Source organism: Carassius carassius, chromosome 21, assembly GCF_963082965.1.
Source record: "Carassius carassius chromosome 21, fCarCar2.1, whole genome shotgun sequence".
Classification (NCBI taxonomy): Eukaryota; Metazoa; Chordata; class Actinopteri; order Cypriniformes; family Cyprinidae; genus Carassius; species Carassius carassius.
Window position 1 is genome coordinate 9,669,029 of NC_081775.1, and position 14,453 is coordinate 9,683,481.

At 35.6% G+C, this 14,453-nt stretch overlaps 1 protein-coding gene across 1 annotated transcript in view; it reads left to right on the plus strand.

Annotated features, from left to right (window-relative positions):
- The window catches only part of LOC132097496 (ELMO domain-containing protein 3-like), a 32,395-nt gene that overhangs the window by 1,919 nt on the left and 16,023 nt on the right, over positions 1-14,453 (plus strand). The window contains exons 3-8 of the mRNA XM_059503234.1: positions 1,565-1,636; positions 1,737-1,817; positions 1,897-1,966; positions 2,055-2,117; positions 11,071-11,159; positions 11,252-11,375. Of these exons, the coding sequence (XP_059359217.1) occupies positions 1,565-1,636; positions 1,737-1,817; positions 1,897-1,966; positions 2,055-2,117; positions 11,071-11,159; positions 11,252-11,375 (499 nt within the window). The remainder of the gene's footprint in view (positions 1-1,564; positions 1,637-1,736; positions 1,818-1,896; positions 1,967-2,054; positions 2,118-11,070; positions 11,160-11,251; positions 11,376-14,453) is intronic.

Below are 14,453 nucleotides of genomic sequence, written 5' to 3' on the forward strand. Positions count from 1 at the left end.
ACCAACAATACACATTTTGAACTCTTCCTAATCAAATACATGTGATTCAGCTGAGCTTGTTAATGGAGACTACGAGATCTGAAATGGATAGTTAAGAGACCTCCAGAATGTGTACTTTTGGTGTGCCTTCAGGAACAGGGTTGGGAAAAACTCCCACATTTGCAAGATAATTTTTTTGGGGGTGCAGGAGTCTTCTCGGACATGATTTTATACAGCAATAGTAGCTACGCAATGCAGTGTGCTGTAGTTACTGGCTCTTGATTATTTACGATGTTATCATATGAGTAGTATTAGTATGATATCCATATATATATATATATATATATATATATCTCATGGTTATCATTAATATGTTGTGTGAAGTCTAATCTGAACTGCTAATTTTATACATTTTCTTTTTTTCTCATAAGGAATTTTTGAGTCAGAGATTACTGAATGAAACTGAGAGAAGACTGAGAAGTTAATTTAGTCTATTACTCTATTAAAAAGCTGTACTGTACTATACTTGCTCAGGGCTGATTTTGTAATATTGGGGCATGCATAAATACATTTGATGCTGCATTGTAAATTTCCTAACAGGTGTGACGCAGCTACTACACTATCTTTTAGAGCTCCTCTCTTTGTTTCACCCAGGGAGCAAACTGCACAAAGGGAATTTCACAACATGTCAGCTACACTGACTAGGGAGATCTAGTCTAAATTATAAGCACTGTACACTCTACTGTAATACGTTTGTACAGTGCATATTAGGGCTGCACAATTAATCAAATTTCTAATCGCAGTTAAAATTATGGATGCTGCAGTTACGTAATCATTCAAAGCAGCAATTAATCGTTCAAAGTCCACTTATGTTATTCTGTGTGCTTAAGATGCAGTTTTTTTTTTTCATGTTATCTTAAGGGTTTTTCCATTGTTTAAATTTTAGTATAACACTTTATTCATCTTTTTTTTATCATTTAAAAAGAAGAAACATCTGATTTTCCAAAGTTGATATTTGAGACTTAATACTATAGAAAAGCACTAAAGGTTTTCCAGTTAGTGTTTTCAACTTGTTTATTTCCATATAAAAATACAGCATGCAGTTGCATCAAACAATGGTATAAACATCATTCAATGTAAATTGTGATAATCGTAATTAATAATAGCAATAACAATTTCAAGGGAATGATCAACAATTATGACTTTTGTCATAATCGTGCAGCCCTAGTGCATATAATTTAGTTTATTTGCCAGTACCACATTGAATGGATATTTCCTTTCCTTTTGATATTCGATATACGTAGTACATTGTTATACATGAATGTGAAAAGGCGATTACACAAATTAAAATGTGTGCACTTTTAGAAATGTGCACAGTTGTGAAATCAGTTTATGGTTTAAATTGAATATAAATTAATAAAATTAATTTCATATGTATTCTTATATTTCAAATGCAGTTTAATTTTAAACATTTGTGTTAGCTTTTCAAAAACAAGGTAAGGAGTAATATTAGCAACATAGATATTTAGAGAGAGAGAGATTTATTTGTATATTTTATATATTTATTTTGATTTCTTCCTTTTAGGGCTTTAATGGTTTTCCACAAGAATGTAAACAGACAGAGGATCTAACAAATGGGCACTCCAAATGCACGACTGTGAGAAACTCTGCTAAAATATTTTTATTGAAACCAGGTCTTGTGAATATCTGCATGTGTCATGGTTGCTTCCTGTTGATGTGTTTTGGACTTTTTATAGATCCTAAATGGACTGACTCCATCTAACAGCATCAAAGACAATGGGAACTTGAATGGCAACCCTTATCTCAAAAGTGTCCCAGTGAGTATTTCACTTACAGTCATGTGATGTTGTGTGCTCCTGGTTTGAATAGCAATGATAATGGTGTGAACTTGTGTAGATCTCAGCACTGAAACAGAATGGGCTCTTACAGTCCCTGGCAGCAGGAGGCAATCAGACTAAAACAGAAGGTAAAGACTTCATCACTCAGAAACAGTGTTACACAGAATGATGTCAGTAGTTCAACAACAATGTGTGTGTGTGATTTTGTCTGTCTAGAGGTGAGCTTGGAGGTGGAGCGAGCACAAGAGGAGTGGGATGCCCTGGAGAGCATCCAACCAGGTGAGACCAATTACCTTGTCACCATGGAAACAATGTCCTGTCAGCCTGGATACTGAGCACATTACGTCACCGTGACTAAACATACGCCCCTACCCTGGGGAGATGGCATCACCTGCTTGGCTAAAATAGATACATTACGAAACCTGATCACTGTCAGATACAATCTGGAGCATCGGCATTTCTTGATGAGATATCCGGCCAACAAATGGGCAATACTTTTTGAGCAGTCCACATATAAATAGTATGTGTTGTGTTGAAAGTGGAGGAGATATTTTTTTTGTATTTTGAGGCCCCCACAAAATATCTTACAGATACAAGTGAATTAGGTGTCATTAAATATCACCTGTTTTGGCTCTATCAACTGAACCATAAACCACTCTGAAACTGAAAAAAAAAAATGTGACTGAGAATCTGTTTAGCCAATCGAAAGTGGAGTCTGTATGTTAAGCAGTTCAGGTTGAATAAATAATAAAATAATTAAAATAGAGGTTTAGAACAAATAAAAGTTTTGAGAAATATCAATACAGGGCTTCATTACCAACACTAATTAACCCTCTGAGGTCTAAGGGGGTTTTAGGGGCCTGGAGAAGTTTCGTCATGCCCTGACATGACATTTGTGCTTTTTTCAGTTGCTTGTAAACATCTAAATGGCTACGGTCTAATACCACTGTAATCAGCACAAACTGGGCTATAATAATAAGTGAGCAGCATGTATGTACATGATTGTGTTTTTGAGTAAACAATGTTTATGTGTGGTTAGTGAAAAACAAAAAATGTTAAATCACTTGAATAAGGCCATAAAACACATAAAGAACATTGGTTCCCGGGACTTTTGAGAACTGGAGCTTGTAGCCTGGAATGTTTCTTTCTAAATTATGTGAAAATCATCTTGTTTACTCACTCACGGAAAACAATATATTGATTAAAATTTTCGAAGACACTTTTTGTGTAGAAAGGGTCTATGCGAGAGGGCGTGAACTATCATGAATATCATTGTGATTTACACCTGAGAAGACAAAGGCCCGCATAATGAGCTGCATAATGAGCCATTCAGTCATCTGTGCCACTGTGAGTGAGGAGTTACAAGAAAGAATGTGAGAACAAAATAAATATATATTTTGTTATGTTAGTAGTTTATTTAGAATATATTTAATTATCCCACAAAATAATTTAATATTTTCTTTCGAGTGCAGTTAAACAGTTTATTAGTAACAATCAAAGCTGACTTTCAAAGCAGAATTTTTTGCATCATTACTCCAGTCACACACTGATCTTCTACAAAAAAAACAAACAAAAAAACATTTATTATTAGTATCATTATTATTATTATTATTAATGTTGAAAAGAGCTGAGAATATTTTTTTCTTTTTTTTTTTTGATAAATTGAAAGAACAGCATTGTTTGTTACTTTGTTACATTAACATTTATTTGTTACATTTATATTATTTACATCAAACTTTTGAATGGTATAGTGTATATTGTTATTGAAAATTCATAATGTTTTACTTGATTATACATTTAGTCACGAATTATAGTTTGGAAAAAGTCTTTAGTATAACTAGTAAAATGTTTACACATTATGTGGAAACTAGTACAAGTATATAAATAAATAAAAAGAGACTTACTCATGTTTATGATCTCTGCTGAATATAGCGTTTCATTCTTTTTTTTCTGAGGAAATCCAAAACTCAAATCTTGAGGTAATCCTCATCACATCTTCTTGGGGTGAATTATGTCTTATCCTCTCATCGTGCAAAGCAAACATTAAAATAAAATAAAAAACTTAGGGCTCAACATTAACACTTGTCCGGGACAAGTGGATTTTGTGAAGGGGCAAGGGAAAGACAATTTTACTTGCCCGACCGGAGAGGTTAACTGATCTAAATTTTAATAACAAACAATAAACTTTGGCGAGAAATATTCAGATTTTATTACTTTAAGTGTAAACGGTGACTAATAATGGATAATGTATTGACAGTATCGAGGTCGCGTCAGTTGATGCTCGTTCAGCCGGTCTGACTCACGGAGAAATCAACACTATAAGCGCAACACCATACACAAAGAAACAAACACACTGCAGTAGAAAAAAAATATATTAACTCTATATAATATATGCCACACAACACACTACCAGGAGTTTCCCGACTTTCAGCTCTATTCCAAATGTGATATTAATTTTATACAACTTTAGAGGGGCGGGTGAGCAGAGCTCATTTACATTTAATGGACTAAAAAAACTGCTTGCTGAAAACAGAGCTGATTTTGAAAGGGTAAAAAGAGTGTTTTACACTATCATTGAGAAATTGTAACAAAAGTAGGTTATGGACTTTTCATTAAGACCCTAAAGAATCAAATCAACTTGTGGAAAATGGGCATCCAATGACCCATTTAAGGTAATTCACTCAATGTGAATGCTTCTTGCGCTGTGTTTGACAGAGGCAGTAAAGCGCAAGCAGGTAGGCAACCTGCAAATGTTACCGTGGGGCTTAGCAGAGGATCAGTTCCACACAACCAGTCAGAAATTACATTTCATGATCCTTCAGTACACAAAAAGTGCTTCGAAATGGACATTGTCATATTCAGGGGTGCACATAATTTTTCAGCCTGGTTCTCATATGAGAACCTGGAGATTTGGTTTGGTCCTCACACTGCATATAGCGTGACCCATTAAATATAACTATAAAAAATTAATTAATAATATTTATAATATTATAGCACTTTATTTAGTATTTTTGTATTTTTATACAATTATAGTAAATAAACTAAATAATAGTGTGTGATAATATTATTAAAAATAAAAGGCAGTACTAGTATTAAATACAAATACATTTATTTTATAGTAAACTTAAAAATAAATGCTAATATTTACTACTACTTTCTTTGTTTGCCTATTTAAGAAGAATCGATTTATGTATTCCCTAATTTTAAGTAGCTTTGGATAAAAACGTCTAAAAATAAATAAATAAAAGCGTTTTCATCATATTCAAACTTAAAATTAGCAGGCTTTTATTTTATATGCGCTTCCGGATTTAGCACCGCTGCTGATCAGCGTCAGTAGATGGATGTCGCAGTTTTGCATTGTGCTTTGAAAACGCAATGAGATAGACTAGATTTATGCTTTCAGGTTGAAAATAAAACTAATATAGCGCAGTTTGTGATCTAAAATGGTAATAGCTGTCAACCATGTCGGTACGCAAATGCTCTGACAGAACATATTCATATAACGCATTTTTTATATTGGTCGGACTTGTGTGGTGGTCGGACATGCAGACTTACGGACCACTTATGTGTACCCCTGGTCATATTCATGACCCAGTTTATTATTGTTTCACTTTCACAGCATGTTAAACATCACTCTCTTACTTGATCTGGACAAACTGTGCATCATTTGAAAGTTTAAAGACTCTAGCTTCGATATTTGACCAATGTTTTGATAAAACATTGTTGCAGTGACAGTTATTTAGTAATTTATGTCAGCAGTGCCACATTTTGAATAGAAATTCACCCCTCATTCATATTCAGTCACGTCTGCAGCGGTTTATTTGTGTTCAAGTAGACTCACTGAACAGCGTCAATAAGGATTTATAGACCAAAGATGCATATCTGCGGATATATATGGATATATTTACTGATGTTTACTTCATATTTTATTCAGACAGAATCGTCATTTCTATTCATTTTCCACTGATTTACGCGATCTGATGATAAACAGCCTCTCCCAGCTATCTGTGTGTGTTTGCTTCTCAGTGCTCGTGCTGTGTGTCAGACAGACTCTGATTGGTCCTTCGCCTTGTCAATCTTTAGAGAGTCATAACCGGACACAGCCACATCGTGTCACATGTTTCCTGTACACTTCCTGGTTGTTATCTACCCATAATAACACTGATACACCTCTGTACTAGTGTTGTCACGATACCAAAATTATTGTTTCGATACCGATACCTAGTCAAGAATTGCGATTTCGATACTTTTTCGATACTTTTCCTGAAAAGGGAAAATACACTCAAATATCATTGATTTATTTTAATACCGGGACAACATTCTAATCATATAACACACTAATAAATGAACATATGAATATATTAAACATTTGAACAAAGTATGAAATATCAAAATATAAAAAATAAAATAGAGCAATGACATTCAAGGTAAAGAAAGAATAAATTTAGCATGCATTATCTCAGTTATCATAAGAAACATAAGAGTAATACATTTATCTTGATTCTGAACTTTGAATAAAAATATGAACAGCGATTATATTAAACAATGTTTCTGAACTCAGAAGATTAAATGTCAAAAGATAAATAATATCAATTTAAGCAATGGCATTCAAGTAAAAAAAAAAGCAAATAAAATTTAGCAGCAATATCTCAGATATTGTAACTTATTCTGTCAATTGTGCAACCTTTTCTTTCAGAAGAGAAAACTCAGCCAGTGAGCTTTATTGAGCGTCATCTTTTTCTACCAGTTGTGGACCGGTGGCCACAGTATCACTTGTGCTCGCACATGCAGCCTAGTGATGCGCGGGTCGGGTTTTTTTCCAACCCGCGGGTCCCGCGTTTATGAAATTATTTGGCCCGCTCCAGCCCGCAAATAAAGTAACATTTCTTTACCCACCCCGACCCGCGCATCGGGGACATCACGGAAGATACGTTGCTACTAGACTCATATTTCTTGTTCACTGAAGTTCCTCCCTCCACAGCAGCGCGCGAGCTCGGCGCTATTACCAGCGCATGCGCAGCTCGTGAACAGCTCTGTGAACTGTTTCATCCTGTCAAAGAGTTACTCAAGATGCGACGGAGCATGTGATTTGTTGAATGTAGTGAACCCAGATCGAGATCGAGAGATCTTCTCATTCGTGAATGAGTTGAATGAACTGATACATCTCGTTTATGAACGAAATGAATGAGTTTACGGGGTCAGTGAGCCAAGCATGTAAATCTCGATCAGCAATCAGCAGACACAAAGCGCAGTTATAGGAGCTGTGCAGATACGCTCGTTTTCATATTTAGCACAGAACATAACTCCACGTTTAATCCCAGATTAATGTGAATATTATATATGAACTGTCTGACCAAACAATTAAAATGTTAATTATGCAAGAAAACCTCGTGCTTTGTTCATCTGAACAACTTAAACTATTTAATACAATTTTGCACACATTTTAGTAAAGCCAAATCAGTTTAGTAAAGCCACTAATGCAGCCATCTCGCTGTAGTGCTTTTTAGCTGCTTGCGTGAGTAGAAAAAACAGACGTCCATAGGAAGGCACTGGAAGCGTGCGTTGCACACACCAACATGAAATACGTCTCTTACAAATCTGGAACGCAGTCATTCTTTATAGTATCGATACTAATAAATTTAGGAATCGTGACGTTTTTAATTTCCGAGAATCGCGATACTTTTGAAGTATCGGTGCACCGTGCAACACTACCCTGTACACACGAAATATCGGAATAATAAACCCGCGATTACAATAGTAAAGCTTGGTATGAGATTTTCTTGAGATCTGGGGCGTTTTTATAAAAATTTAAATTGAAAATGCTACATGCTAACTTGTGCAGCGATGTAAAAGGCTATAAATAGCATATTTTTACAACAGTTACAAACGAATTCCACCCGTGATCGCAAAAGGATGTTATTACAAACAATCGATCAGGGTTTAAAGTGAGTTTTGAGTAAAAGTGTACTAATAATTTCATAAATTGTATGATGTAGCTTGATGCTAACGTTAGCTCTAATGCTACTAATAGCAGGTGGATTTCTTCATAATGCATTTCTGTCACAATAATTCACTTAATGTCGTAAGAAAATGTTTTGTTGTATCTTTATAGTACGACTTTTGATAAATAAGGGCTAAATGCATACTGACACTGAAGTGAGATTGCAGCTTAGTGAAATACCACTACAAACTTTGTTACAAAGGCTAATAAAGGTGGAATAAAAGCAAAGGAATAATGATAAAAGGATAATGTGTCATACCTGGCAGAGGTGTGAAAGACTCATTTGGTGAGAACAAAAGAACCATGAATCGGGGAGTTTTCAGAGAGAAAAACACAGACAGAGAACACAGGAGTGTTTACATGTGAGATCTTACAGAGATGACAAGTGGCATAAATCAATCAGATTAGCCTTCTCTAAAAACACACATGACATGGCCTTAGAAAATGTTTCATAAAATTCAGTTTTACAGATTAGATTATGAAATTTTCTAGAGCTAAAACAATGAATCGATTTAATCGATTAAAATCGATTATTAAAATAGTTGTCAACTAATTTAGTTATCGATTCGTTGCTAAATAACTTTTATTTGCCGTAAGCGGCTCATTTCGTGCATATTTCAAATCTGCGGTGACCAAAGTGTGGCAGTAATGAGCCACCGGAGGTTTTACTCAGCCAGTACAGCAGGAGAAGTAGCGAATAGCCAATAGCTGGCCTCGTTTTATGTCACGTGCTTCCCGAACAGCGTCTCTGCAGCATTCAGCGTGATGTGGGAGCTGGGAGTACTTTACTTTGAGCCTTCAAAAAAAAAAAGAGTAACCTGAAAACTCTGCACTACTGAACTGTTTAAGGGGACGTTCACATATCGCGTCTTTTGTGCGCTCAAGTTGGTTATTTCCAACACCGCACCGCATCGAGTTAAAAACATTTCAACTTTTCGGAATGCCGCAAGCGCACCGCGGGTCATGTGACAAGAACTAACCAATCAGCTTCATTCTTTCCCGTAACAATGTTAAAAGCTCAGTCAAGATGAAAGGAACAGCTGATCATAGTTGTATATGGATTTCCATTTTGAAATAAATTTAGTAGCAGAGCTACTGCAAGCGATTTTTTGAGCTGCAAATCCATTTATCCTTTGCTGAAATTTCCGTTTCTTCAAGGAGAGATCACGTCATGGTTGCTTAGCAAAGGCAGACGCCTAAGGGGTGCTTCTGCACGAGCGCTTTGGAAAGGAGGAGAAAGCGGTGCGCCTAGCGTTTTCCACGCGTTTTTAGGCGCGATTTGTGAACGGCCCCTAAGACTTTTATTTGTGCAGATTCTCCAGTACAATGTTGTTTGCAAATGTTTAGTCGTAAAAGCTGATAACATTGCTTTTTAACAGTTAACATTTAAAGCTTTACAAACATGTTCTGTGATCAGTTTGTCGTTTACCAGTTCAAAATTCAGTCGTGCAGCCTAATTATGACTGAATGAGAGAGGTAAATTTTTAAAGATATTTGAAATGCACTTTTTTTTCTAAGTATTCACTGCTCTTTTTCACACAGCAGGTTTTTTGTGTGTGTCCAATTTTTTTTTCTGGACAACCTTCTGATGGATTTTACTTTAAATTGTGAGTTCCATTCAGGTTTCATGCCATTGGCACGAAGGATTGTTTACAATTTCACAGCAAAAGCTATAAAGCTGTTTCCCAGTAAATAATAAAATACAATGCACTGCAATTTTATTCTGTTTTATCCTTATTCTTCGTGAAAATATGTTCTGAAAGATTCCTTAACAAGCTTTGTTCAGGATGTTAAACTACTTTAGGAGCTCTAAGGACTGCCATGGTGAAAACATTATTTGAAATCTCCTTGTGAAATTTGCTAGAGTATGGGTCAGTGTTGTGATTGCAGAAGAGTTCAACAAAAGGATTACTAACACAATAAAACAACGCCAGGTATATTTTTGATGAGGATATGACAGTGCAAAATGGTTAAAATCTCTTAAAAATCTATGCTGAAGGATAAAGACCATTTATTAATAATTTACTTGGGGAAAAAATGGGAAAAACTAAAATATAAGTACATAAACCGATTAATCGTAAAAATAATCGACAGATTAATCGATTATCAAAATAATCGTTAGTTGCAGCCCTAAAATTTTCATATGAAGCTTTGGTAGACTTGTGGCTTTAGCTACACTGCGTTTATAAGCTCATATCCTACATCAGCAATTTTTTTAATACATTTAAAAAATGTTTTTAATATTTTTCTTTTTGTTTTTATATTTGAGTTTATAAATCTCTATTATCATAACAGTCTGAGTGATTCTGATTCCTGAACAGTAAACTTTGAAGTGTCAGCTTTGTGAACAAATGTTGATTATGTATCTAGTCAGAAAGAATCATAAGCAGAAACCTTTTTATTTTGGGTATGTCATTTCTGTCTCCATGCCAAAAAATGGGGGGTGACTGGTAAGGGATTATAAACAGGGATGCACATATTTTTTTCAGCCTGGTTCTCATAAGAGAACCTGGAGATTTGGTTTGGTCCTCACACTGCATATAGCATGACCCATTAAATGCAACTATAAAAAATGAATTAATAATAGTTATAATATTATTACACTTTATTTATCTAGTTTTAAAAAAATTTAATAATAGTAAATAAACTAAATAATAGTGTGTGATAATATTATTAAAAATAAAAAGCAGTCCTAGTATTAAAAATAAATGAGTTTATTTTATAGTAAATAAACCTAAAAATAAAATGCTAATATTTACTACTACTTTGTTTGTTTGCCTCTTTAAGAAGAATCGCTTTATGTATTCCCCAATTTGGAAAAAAGTGTCTAAAAATAAATAAACAAAAGCGTTTTCATCATATTCAAACTTAAAATCAGCAGGCTTTTATTTTGCCGGGTTGCCGGATTAGCGCTGCTGATTAAATAGCGTCAGTGGATGAATGTCACAGTTTTGTATTGTGCTTTGAAACGGTAGGCATAGCCTAGATTTATGCTTTCAGGTTGAAAAAAAAAAAACTTATAGAGTACAGTTTGTGATCTAAAATGGTAATTGTGCATTAACAGCTGTCAACCATATCGGTAATCAAATGCGCTGTCAGAACATATTTATATTACGCATTTTTATTTTGGTCGCGCATGCGGACCTGCGGACCACTTATGTGCACCCCTGGTTATAAAGCAAATTTGCATTGTGTGGTCTCTTGCCAGTAAGCAGTGTTTCACTTGTGTAGTTCTTGCAGAGGATCTCACTCCATCACCACTGATCTCCTTCAATGAGGCTCTGCAGCATTTTCAGACCACTGATCTTGGAGACCTGCTTGTAAGTTTAAGTAACTATACACAGCAGGAGAATACAGTTTTAATTTACTCTCTTGTTTTGTTTGTTTAATACTTCCTCTTCTCCTCTATTAGAAGAACATTCAGCCCACCATTCGCAGGACTGGATTGGCCGCCATCACCCATTTCCTGTTCGGTCCTCCTCGGCTACACAAAGACCTTGTAGAGGAGAGAGACTTAGTGTTTGCCATTGCACAGTGTGAGTAGAACATGTGACTTGACACGTCAGCTAGCTACATGCTTTATTTCTATTACTACATTCATCTCTTTAGTAACTCTCCAATGGATAACATGCTTTTCACTGTTGATGAATAGGCCTGTCACGATAACAAATTTTGCTGGACGATAAATTGTCCAAGAAATTATCGCGATAAACGATAATATTGTCATTCTAAGACTAGTTTCAACTAATATAATGATAATGGCATAATAACGCAGGTACACCTTTTCAAAAATATCAACATGTTGACTTTGTGTGGCTTAAAATTTATACATTTTGTATGTTATATTATGTGTATATGCCAGTTAGGGATGCTCATATTGACCGTTTAACCGTTAACCGAAAGTAAATATTTTGACCGATGAAGGAGCTAGGGGTGGGTGATATATTGTTTAGATGATAATATCCAAATTGTTGTCTGGACGATATGCAAAATTGGGATATAGAATATTTCATAATTTGTACAATCGGACCTCCCAAACATGAAGAGAGCTGAAGGATACTATAACCTTCTAAACAATTATATGTAGCGATTTGAGTAATGTAGGGGTTTGTTTGACTGTATTTTATGTTTTTTTGTTTTTTTTTGGCCAAAAACACGATCGTTCCTCAATGAGTAATCTGCTACCAATTTGCAATACAACCACGGAGTTCTTACCTGTGTGTTATGACATTTCTTAGTTGAAGCAACAATCCTAAAACTTAAAGAGTAAAGGCAATGTACGATTAATAAAATAGCTGTTAGAAAAGGCAAAATATGCGTTGTTTGCGGAAAACTGAAGTCTGAAGTTAAAGTTTTTTTAAATGTCTGTGGCTTCCTCAACTGGCGAGCTTTGTGATTGCATCATTAGAAAATTGCGTTGTATAATGATGAGTCCAAAAGATGGAATACATTTTTCCCAAGAGATCCACCGGAATAGCCTCCAAACACGAACAGGGCTTCTTTTAACTTCTAGAAAAAACTTTTTTTAGTACGAACTAAAACATTTTTATTAATACGGTGAACTGCCCATCAGGGCTTGAAAAAGAAAAGAAAATTCAATCGGTTCACTCCGAGCAGAATCGATATTTTAACGTTTCTGTTCCTGCGTTCCTCTGAATTATTACCGTTCCAAAACCGGTTCGGGTGGAAAAAATACCGGTTAATAACGTTATTTTTTAAAAACAATATTATGTGTCTATAATTTGCCTAATAATAATGTAACGCGCATCATTTCTACATGCAGGCTTCACAGTTCTTACTGTGCGCTAGCTTGTTGGCTTTGTTGGAAGGAGGACACCGACAGGGAGCTTGGGAGATCATAACGATTGATTTATTAAACATGAAGAGGTGAACATTAGGAATTAGCCACATCTGATTACACAGTGTGCGTCATCTCTCTCTCTCTAATTACGGGTCTCTGTTCTTGCGATATTATCTTTTATATCTTATTTAAAGTTATAGAACATTAATTTTAACCTTAAATTTCACTCCCTACAATAATAGTAATGTAATAATAATAAAGTACAGCATTTTATTTATAGTGGAGTGGCTAAGTGCTTATGTTTGGCAGAATCGTTCAGTTTATGATACAAGCATGAAAATTGGCATGAGCAGTCTCCATGGGTCACTTGACAAGAAAATTGACCCAGCCACTTGAAATTTCAAGATGGCGGCCATTTTTCAAGATGGCCGACATCTTAGTGGAGCAGTTAAGTGATATACTGGTTTATTTGGTGATACAAGCATGAAAATTGGCACGAGCAGTCTCTTTGGGTCACTTGACAATAAGCCACCTACAGGTACTTGAAATTCCAAGATGGCGGCCATTTTTCAAGATTACCACCACCTAAATGGAGCAGTTAAGCAATATAATTGTTTAGTTAGTGACATAAGCATGCAAATTGGTATGAGCAGTCTCTAAGGGTTTTCTTGACAAGAAAACACTCAACCACTTGAAATTTCTATTTTCAAGATGGCCGACCCCTGGATCCTCAAAAGATCAATTTTCCAATAGAAATGTTTTGTGTTTTTTTTCATTAAGGATGATTTGGTGTCATTTTATATTTTAGATTATACGATTATACTAAAGAACAACTTTTAACTCATCAAAATACAGTTGTGTTGATTTGTTGATTATAGATAGATTAGACAAGAGTGAATATCTGCACTACCAGGGCACACTGGTGATATATCACTGCTGTTAAACTCAGAGTGGGGTTCAATGTCAGCTAATTGTAAAGTTAGTATCCCAAATGCTGTCTAATCTACCCCAAAACAGTTAGATAGCTGCACCTGAATTGACAGGTTGTGCCAGCGCGGGAGAGCCGAGCCAAGGTTAATGGGGTTTTAGTTAACCGGATGGTGTACAGGCATTGGATGAACTATCGGACTAAGTGTAGGGTTAAGGCATGAACTTAGTTGTATCCCATACATCAAAGTGCTTGGTAAAAGGTGGTAAAAGGATAAACCCTCGGCCTCTGCCTATACATTTGCTGCAGACATGGCAGAAGCCATCATAACAGTTGAGAAAACTAACTGGGACAGATGTTTCATTTGTCAGCAGGACACCAAGGGAAAACTCATTCATCCAGTTTATTCAACAGAGAGCACGATCGTACTGGTTATGATACCATTGCAAGAAATTTTCCATTATTTCATAAGATCAATGCTCTGCCAATCTTACTTAGTCCAACCCGACTAGATGAAGGTGATGACATAGAAAACACATTGACAAGAAACAGAGCAGAATATCATTCTCTTTGGAGAGATTTGTTGTGCTAATGCAGGGGTAGGCAAGTTCGGTCCTAGACAGCCGTAGACCTGCAGAGTTCAGCTTCAACCCTAATCAAACACACCTGAACAAGCTCATCAATCCATTCAGGATTACTAAGGTACAGGCAGGTGAGTTTTTTTTTTTCAGGGTTGGAGCTGAACTGTGCAGGACTGCGGCTTTCTAGGATCGAACTTGCCTACCCCTGTGATAATGTATGACAGGTCCAGCGATGTCACCACTGTGAATGAGACCAGGCTTGATCTCTTTGCCAGAAAGCAAAGACAATATGACTTGATCCCAC